The sequence below is a fragment of the Rhizopus microsporus genome (genome assembly GCF_002708625.1).
Source record: "Rhizopus microsporus ATCC 52813 unplaced genomic scaffold scaffold_4, whole genome shotgun sequence".
Taxonomy (NCBI): domain Eukaryota; kingdom Fungi; phylum Mucoromycota; class Mucoromycetes; order Mucorales; family Rhizopodaceae; genus Rhizopus; species Rhizopus microsporus.
Genome location: NW_019671919.1, coordinates 1269220 through 1278108, shown reverse-complemented (window position 1 = coordinate 1278108; position 8889 = coordinate 1269220). Strand labels below are relative to the sequence as shown.

General features: G+C 36.1%; 5 protein-coding genes across 5 annotated transcripts; 3 read left to right on the top strand and 2 right to left on the bottom strand.

Annotated features, from left to right (window-relative positions):
• Nucleotides 1-42: 42 nt before the first annotated feature.
• Nucleotides 43-1445, top strand: RHIMIDRAFT_249857 (uncharacterized protein; the record flags this gene model as incomplete). Its single annotated transcript, XM_023610665.1, has 8 exons — nt 43-82; nt 117-277; nt 338-638; nt 693-910; nt 959-1100; nt 1157-1182; nt 1245-1305; nt 1402-1445. 8 exons carry the CDS (start codon nt 43-45, stop codon nt 1443-1445), a joined length of 993 nt encoding a protein of 330 aa, XP_023468659.1.
• Nucleotides 1446-1653: 208 nt separating this feature from the next.
• Nucleotides 1654-2846, bottom strand: RHIMIDRAFT_312119 (uncharacterized protein; the record flags this gene model as incomplete). Its single annotated transcript, XM_023614782.1, has 4 exons — nt 1962-2846; nt 1879-1907; nt 1736-1824; nt 1654-1674 (listed from the first exon to the last, which is right to left on the bottom strand). Coding segments are annotated over exons 1-4 (825 nt in total), but the record flags the coding sequence as incomplete, so codon positions are not given.
• A 1069-nt stretch (nt 2847-3915) lies between these two features.
• RHIMIDRAFT_108209 (UPF0287-domain-containing protein) lies at nt 3916-4409 on the top strand. The gene is made up of 2 exons (XM_023605201.1): nt 3916-4119; nt 4169-4409. The coding sequence occupies exons 1-2, from the start codon at nt 3970-3972 to the stop codon at nt 4292-4294; spliced, it is 276 nt and encodes a 91-aa protein (XP_023468657.1). The 5' UTR covers nt 3916-3969; the 3' UTR covers nt 4295-4409.
• Nucleotides 4320-5517, bottom strand: RHIMIDRAFT_249855 (uncharacterized protein; the record flags this gene model as incomplete). The annotated part of the gene is made up of 4 exons (XM_023610664.1): nt 4320-4490; nt 4545-4988; nt 5051-5458; nt 5515-5517. 4 exons carry the CDS (start codon nt 5515-5517, stop codon nt 4320-4322), a joined length of 1026 nt encoding a protein of 341 aa, XP_023468656.1.
• A 290-nt stretch (nt 5518-5807) lies between these two features.
• On the top strand, nt 5808-8641 carry RHIMIDRAFT_276733 (Pkinase-domain-containing protein). Its single transcript, XM_023612646.1, has 8 exons — nt 5808-5997; nt 6054-6191; nt 6266-6419; nt 6494-6552; nt 6619-7291; nt 7344-8026; nt 8075-8231; nt 8293-8641. Exons 1-8 carry the CDS (start codon nt 5875-5877, stop codon nt 8358-8360), a joined length of 2055 nt encoding a protein of 684 aa, XP_023468655.1. The 5' UTR covers nt 5808-5874; the 3' UTR covers nt 8361-8641.
• Nucleotides 8642-8889: the final 248 nt, after the last annotated feature.

The window sequence follows — 8889 nt, the reverse complement described above, 5'->3', positions numbered from 1 at the left end:
CCTTGACTGACCATGCTAAAACTAATAGTTTGGGGATTCAAAATGGATAAAGGCGATATTGATTTCGATCGTTTTACAAGCAGTATTAGCCATAATTTTTGAATCAATTATATTAGGAAGTCATGCTAATGAAATCAGTATCATCGAGCAAGAAAGAATAAACCAAAAAGCATTTGGACCAACCCTTATAGTATATGCCAACGCACGATCATTACTAGTCTATTTCGCTCTATTCATTATCGCTCAACTATTCACAGTCATTTTAGTGATAGACGCTGTAATAACACACATACACACACACACACGATAAGAAATTAAATAATTAATTTGTTTGCAGGTCCTCCAGAAAAATACAATAGAGCTAATCGCGCTGGCCGCATTCGAATTGGGCCTCAGTGCATATGCCATCATTCAGTTCCATCAAGCCTCTAATTTATTTTCCAACAAGGACGACCCAACCGTATTACTCGTCTTGGCCTTTTTGGGTGGCGATTACCATGCTTCGAAATGGGCAGAGATCACACAGATATGCATCATGCTTATCTTTACTATACTTTTCATATTTTTAGCATATAAACTCTACTTGGAGTTTGGTTGGCAAATTTACAAAAAGATTGGCGCAGATTTAGCTATGCGAGGTGAAACTCTAGAAAAAGCAGCAGCGTGATTGAATATTGACCTTGATTTTATAGATCGCTACAAGATGTATCAGATATTCATGATGCTACTCAAATTTGATTTTTTCTTCTTTTTGGCATTTTCAATCCAATACCTTGTATTGCTCATCGTCACTTGGTTACCAGTAGCAAAAACCCCAGAATCTAAAGCATTAATTGTTAGAGAATTGATTGAACATATCGTTCTTAGTTGCCTTGTTTCCATTGCCATGTTGGCATTAGCTTATTGGGGTGTAAGTTAAGCAATAGATGTAATGTACATTTGTTAAACTGTATCATAGTTACGTAGAGAATGCAAAATACACATGTACTTGTTTACGGCTCTATCTATGGCAAGCATGGGGTACTTTATTTACATGTTAGTCACCATATCCAAGGATCCTGATCGATTTGTTGGTTCCAAGGCTTTCTTGACTTTCTTTTGTAAGTTTTTTTTTTCTCTTGATTGAAAAAGTTTGAACTAAATATGTATATGCTAGTATGCGTTGATATGGTGCTAATTTTGGTAAGTTTAATATAAATAGATCTTTTAAAATTAACCTCCCTTTTCCTCACGCCTTTAATTAGGTCTCTGTGCCCGTTGCTCTCATTTGTCTCAAGAACTTTAATCATGGCTTGATTAATCACAGTAGGTATATAGTGAAAGAAAGATGAAATAGATACTAAATCATGTTAGTATCTCATGTCTCTTCTCATTCAATGCACTCTATCAATAACAATACAGGGCCTATAGATGCTACTAATCCTGAGAGATGGTCTATTGAATAAAGACAGAAAAGGAGAGGGATTATTATTATCATTATTATTATTGTACATATATAATGAATGTCTAGATTATTATTATTATTAAAGCCTGTGTCCAGCAACAGCACAGAAAATAGTCATAAAAATAAAAGTGATAAGTATAATAATGAATAAAACCACGAGTGATCGTAATCTGAGGACTTGTCTGACACGAGGTTGAGCAATGGTATTGAATTTGAAAGGCATTGTTTCACTAGACTAAAGATTTTAGTGTGTGTGTTTATGTATGATTTCTCTATATATTTTTTTCTTACCTAATGTTGAAACATAAAACCCATATAGGATCGATACCGATAACAGAAGTAACAATCGAAAATACACCTAATCCTATCGGTAAAATACCCTACAGAACAAAAAATAAGTCTCCCCATCAAAACATACAGATGTTTTATTTTACCCATAATCGCTGTTGCCATGGAAACACATCTAAAAAGATCAAGGAGAGTTCAAGTGAAAAGCCAATGAATAAAAGAAACAAACCGAGTGCTAAACGGCCCACTTGCTGAAAAAGTGTAAGGTTCATGAATACTTTATACTTTATAAACAAAGGGAAAGTTGTTTCTAGCTGCTGATAGACAAACTGCTTGGCCTGTAAAAAGATAGCGGGATCCTCGGGTCCTAGCCGCTTATGGTGTAGATAATCGTCATTAGAGAAATGGTGCGTGATGGCCTGCCTGATCTCTGACGGAAGCTGGGTTATTTCCTTCTCGGCGTTAGGTACAATGTATCTTAGGTAAATTCGTTCAATGACCTCTGCCATTTCTTCCTGTGTCGGCCTCCTGCTGCTCTGTGTCGATGTGGCCGAATGAACAGTCGTTGCCATTGATGGACGCGGTTGGATGAGTAACATGCGTGTGAGAAGATCGGGAAAGTTGGAGGAGGTGGAAGTTCTGCCGTCGGATAGTGTCAGATCCGAGGGATGAGGTTTATTCAGACAAGGTAGTTGCTTGGCCTGGTGTCGAATGTATCTTTTATACAAATGTGCCGCCTGTGCTACATCGAGCCAAAAATCCAGCAAGATATCCATTTCTAGGCGGTCTCGTAGGACGATATAGTAATTATATAGGCAGACAGGTGGTAGGCTTCTTCTGTGTAGTACATCATTGAGTGAGGGAAGTCCTGATGGTTCGTTCGATTTAATAGTTTCATGGCTTTTGAAAGTATCCATGGACAAAAAGAAGAGAAGAAGAGAAAGAAGAAGGAAAGGAGAGAAAGGGGGAACAATAATAAAGTATAAAGCAATTTAATGCTTCTTCCTTTTTTCTACATATGCGTTATAGGAGTTTTAGAAGGAGAGAGAAAAGATAACAACAGCAAAAAAAAAAGAGACAGAGAGTCAGACAGTAGACAGACCGCTCACCCCTTAGTTTCTTTCTTTCTGCAGGGACATAATGTTCAGTATGAGTGACTGAGTTTTATGACTGCATTCTTATCTACTCTCTGTCATTCCAAAGAATAGTAAGAATAGCAATGTATTGATATCTCTACACACACATACAAAAAAAAAAAAGGGAAACGTGAGCTTCTGATTTACTAAACTATATTGTGATCATTTGTATATATACAAAAGCAACAGAAAAGTATGCAAGACTACATTACAGAAGAAAAGAATCTGGACTTGACACACTCTAATGCTTTATTACATCAACTAAAAGTCATATAGTCGCATGTATGAACAAGAATTCCCCTTTTTACACACAAAATATGAAAAAGCATCAACCAATGTCAAGTATTCACAAAGTCTAAAAACTTGTTCATATGAAGTATTGATGCAGTAAAGGGGCAGTGCTACTGCATCTTGATCAAATACTCAAAATGCCCTGTATAGCCTAATAACCGCCACTAAAAAGCATTCATTCTAACTCATTGTGCATAGATGTGTTTATAATAGTAAACTCGGCTCCCCTCTTTTTAATGAGTTAATAGTAATCATTGCTAAAATAAATATCAAACGCAGTAGACTCCTTCGAGGTGAACACGTGAAATTCTTTTAATGGTCTGAACCTTTGCTTCCTTCTTTCCACGCTTATCTTTTGAACCCTTTTTATATCGCTTTTTGGTTTTAGAGTTAATAAGCTTAGTTGTGCTTGGATACGTTGTAAATTTGCTTATTCACATACACACACACAAACACACATATACACACATATATATATATAATATAGAAAAAGAAAGAAGAGGACAGGATTTAGTTTCATCTAAATAAAGCTCAAAGTGTATACCATTCATTTCTATTGTCATATGAGCTCTTTTCACTTCTGGTAATTGCCATTGGAATCTAGAAGATGTGAGTCCGCAATAAGAAGAACAATGACATTGAACCATATTTCCAAATGTTGCTCCTTGAGTCATTTTTTTTAAAAAAGAAAAAGAGGGAAGGGGGACATTTCTTTTTTATGCGCAGTTATTTTTTATTCAACTCAGCATTGACAGGGCCACTTTTCTGTAGATTTTTTTCTTCTTCTTTTCTGTCATATATAAATTCGAAATGCATCCACCATTAGACGCTCATAAACAAGAAGGCTGTGAAAAAGTCATTGAAGCTTTAGAAGAATGCCATAGGGCCGGCACATTTAATAAGTTTATTGGCACTTGTAATGCTGCTAAACGAGCTGTTGACGAATGCTTAAAGGAAGAGGTAACTAATAATAATAGTGTAGCTCTTTTTTAATTTATTGTATATAAAGTTTCTTGCTATGAGAGCGGCAAATAAGGGAAAAGCCAAAGAAAAAAGAAAACGATTAGAAGCTATTTGGAAAGAAATGGAAGAGCCCCCAGTAGATTTGAAGGCACAGCAACAACAACAGCAATAATAATAATAGTAATAATAAAGTACACTTAATGTAATTCACGGAAAGCACTAGATCCATCACCATAAATCTCGATATAGGCTTGATGAGCCTTTTTTGTGAGAGTCTTTTTGTCATACATGTTGAACGCAAGATCATCTAAAGGAACTGTATCCAATAAATGAATGGTTACTTTGGGTGCATGTCGGATACCTGTGGCCTACACGGTTGTTCACAATTATCATTATATAACTCATATCGTAATTGTTATTACCTTGACATAGGGGAAAAAGATATCACCAAAGACTCTCTTCTTTTTATTCAACGTCATGCCTTCCAAAGAAGAAAGGATAGCAGCAACCGATGAATTAGGGGAAGAATCATTGTCATCATCATTCAGGTGACGATGATCAAGCGAAGGTGTGGTAGCAATTGAGTTTTCAGGGTATTTAAAGAGATGGATCACTTCGTAAGCCTCGACTATCTTTTGTTTCAAGAATGCAGGATTAAATAAACAAAGAGATAGTTCACGCTTCTTGAGAGATTGAATGAGATCAACCAGTTCATTTAGATCCTTCTTTTGATAATCTAATAGCTGATGGTCAATGGCCTCTCTCAGTTTTTGTATTTGGAGCGTCATGGGTGATACAGCAGGTATGTTTTGCATTGGTGGATACATGGGATGCATCCAAATGGTTTCATGCCATGGTTGAATAAACTTTGATTATTATTATTTAGTAGTTGTTTATCTGTTTACAAACATACACAATAGTTATTTACCTTTTGTTCAGGTGAATAACTGCTTTCGCTCTTATTCTTTATCATATGTCGATTCCTTTCTGTTTGCATCTTTTGATATTGTTGAACTGTCTTTTTATGCTCATGATAATTCACTATTATATGTTTTGTTTGAACGAGACAGCCATTCATCTGTATCAAGGCTTCACGCGCGTCTTCCATACGCTTGAAACTAACAAATCCATAACCTTTCGATAGAGCTGTATTGGCATCTTTCATGACTCTTGCTGATATGATATGACCAAATACTCGAAACAGTTTAAATAATTCAGCACTCGTCACATTGGTATCCAAGTTTTTTATATACAAGTTTGTATAATCAACCATAGTCACAATATCCCCTTTTTCTTCTATTCTCTTCATTGGATAAGCATAAGGTGTTGTTGTGAGCTAAATGTATATATGTGTTATTTCTATAACAATCATTTTGCATATATACTTATTACCATAGTGATATATAAGAGGAAGAAAAAGAGAGAAAAGGGAGGGGGGGTATATAAGCTTTTTGTATGCCCTTTTTAATATAAAGGAATAAAAATAAGGAGAACGAGGAGAGAGAGTAGAAGGAAGAAGAAGAAAAGAAGCAGAGGCTTAAACACACACACATGACCCTCTTTTAAAACACAGTCTATTGCAAACAAAATATATGGGTATTGACCAATCAACAGCTATAAAAAGCAATTCACGCATAAAATGAGTTACTGACATATTCACATGACTTGACCCACATCATCCCTCTCTCTCTTTCTCTCTCTCTTTTTTAATTTCTTTTCCAATTTTTATTTTTATTTTACTTTTTTAAACAAATGTCTTCAAGTTCCTTAGAAGAAAGTAATACAAAGAGGCCACAAGTGATAGTTGGCAATTATATTATACAAGACAAGATTGGACAGGGTTCATTTGCAACAGTTTATAAAGCGCAGCATAAAGTAATTCATATTTTGTAAAAAGTTCCTTTTTCAATTAAACTTTTTTTGTTCATTAGGAAACAGAACAAATTGTCGCTGTCAAATCAGTCAAAAGGTCTAAATTAACCAAGAAACTATTGGAGAATCTAGAGTCAGAGATATCTATTCTTACAGCGATAAGACATGAACATATTGTGGGACTCATTGACTGTCAGGTATATATTAAAGTCAGAAAATAAGGGGGTTTAAATACCTAGGGTTTTATGAGAATATAATAACAAGTACATAGAAAACAGAATCAAATATTTACCTTGTTATGGAATACTGTTCTCTAGGTGATTTATCTCATTATATCAAACAAGTGAGAACAAACAAGTCGATGAAAAGATCAAGTGCGGGTGGATTACCTGAAAGGGTTGTTCGTCATTTTTTAAGACAATTAGGTAACTCTCTTTCTCTTTTTAAGAAATTCACATATATATATCGAAACTGATGACTATTATTATGATATTATTAGCAAGTGCCTTGCAATTTCTAAGATCACAAAATCTAGTCCATCGAGATATTAAACCACAAGTAATAACAATGATGATGATAAATAACAATCTCTCTATTTCTTTTTTTTATTAATGTCCTATATAGAACTTATTATTAGCACCTAATCCAATTGATCACGAATTACCCACATTAAAAGTAGCCGATTTTGGATTTGCAAGATTTTTACCAAACGCAAGTTTAGCAGATACCCTATGTGGATCACCCTTGTATATGGGTCCAGAGATACTATCCTATAAGAAATACGATGCCAAAGCAGATCTTTGGAGTGTGGGCGCAGTACTATATGAAATGGTGACAGGAAAACCACCATTCAGAGCCCAGAATCATTTGGAATTATTAAAAAAGATTCAAGAGAATAACGATCAAATACATTTCCCTTCAGATGAAAACAGTATTGGAAGTGACATTAAAGATTTAATAAGAAAGCTTTTAAAGAAGAACCCAGTCGAAAGATTGTCTTTTGAGGATTTCTTTCGTCATCCTGCTATTCAAGTTGTCAAGAAACCGTCAACAGCGCCCGTGAGGCATTACTCTGCATCATCTAAACCAAATTATGCAGCTTCACCTTCACCGTCACCGTCTTCGGTATCATCTTCATCGGCGGCACCAACAGAATATGAACCACCCCCATTTGCATATCAGTCAAGGCGACAGTCATTCCATGCAGTAGCCAGACAACCCAAGCGAGAAGAAGATGTACTTCAAGAATATGTTGTTCTTGATAAACGAATTATTGAAACGAACCAATTCGCAGATGGTAAAATAAAATCAAAAAATTATATCCGTGGTATACTAACAAGACACCTTAGAATTGGATGCATCACCTAGAACTTTAGATACAGGACGACGTTTATCTACCTTTATTTCCGGCTCGTCACCCACTCGTCATACCATGACCCACGCTGTCAATATACCCATCAAGATCCCTCCTTCGACACCACCACCATTTATCAGGGAACGCAAGTCGAGTACAGGTTCATCAGCTGGTTCAGCACTTGCCAGAGCCATCTCCATGGCCTCTGTTAGGCTATTTGGTACCAGCATACCTTCACCACCTAATAAAGATCTAGCTGGTTCACCACGTGGCTTTATGTCATCACATCATAATGCAGCACATGGCACAATTGAATATATAGAATGTATTGCCTGTATGGCACATGCTGTGTCGAAATTTGGAGATCAAAAGTACGATACTCTCAGCAAATCAGCAGAAGACGACCGACAATTGGCTGAGGAATGTGTCGTACTCTATGTCAAGTCATTGGCCTTACTCGAAACAGGACTTTATGTAGCACAGCAATATTGGCAAAGACAGCCGTTTGACCCTGTAAATGATGAAAAGAAGGATGTTGTCCGACTGAATGATGCGGTGCAGTGGATGAGAGAGAAGTTCAATGAGTGTCTTGATCGCGCTGAATCTATTCAGTATGATAAACAGACATTAGAAAATACCTCTGTAGAGAAACTACTTTATGATAGAGCTCTGGAAATGGTAATAAAACAAGCTTGGCTAAGAATGTTTCTAACGATTAGTTTTTAGAGTCGAGCAGCAGCCGTGCATGAATTAGTAGGTGAAAATATCACTGGTTGTGAACAAGATTATCAGATGGCGATATGGATGTTGGAGGCCATTTTACAAGTCCGGCCAAAGGATAATGTGACAATTGAAGAAGAAGACAAACTGATCATTAATAAATGTAAGTGAGCTATTGAACCATGTACACACATCTCAGCAACTCATCATTTTTTATGTATTAGTTATTGACTCGATTCGCCATCGTATTGTTGTTTTACGGAAAAAGATGGAGGCGTCGGAGCGTCTATGATCCAGGGGAGAAACTCTCTCTGGATTTTTTCCTTCACCGCCAATAAAAAAACTATTAACGCATCCGACAGTGTCCAGTTCTCTCCCCCACCCACTCTTTTGAGTTGTTGATAAATTATATTTTTTGTATTTTGTTTGTTTATAACAGAGCTCGCTCATGAATCACGCGCAAAAATAAACCTTTGCATGTTAAAACGTATTTTAAGTACAGAATTAAGGCATACCTATACTTTATGTTGAAATACCACAGCAATCAAGCATGTTGATTCACTCCCCTCCTTGTTACTTACATCGTAAACAAAAAAAATAATAAAGCCGACTTTCTATTAAATATGGAGTGGCTGAATGTTTACAAATGATCATCGTGTTGCAGATCATAATGCAGCAAACACTCCAGGGAAGTGAGGCCATTTTCAGGGACATTGAACCTCAGCTATCTGATTACTCCCCCTCAATTGAATGTAATATAGAAAGGTAAAATGTATATTGATACTCACAATATACCTATAGTTGACCTTGTTTGATTAGAA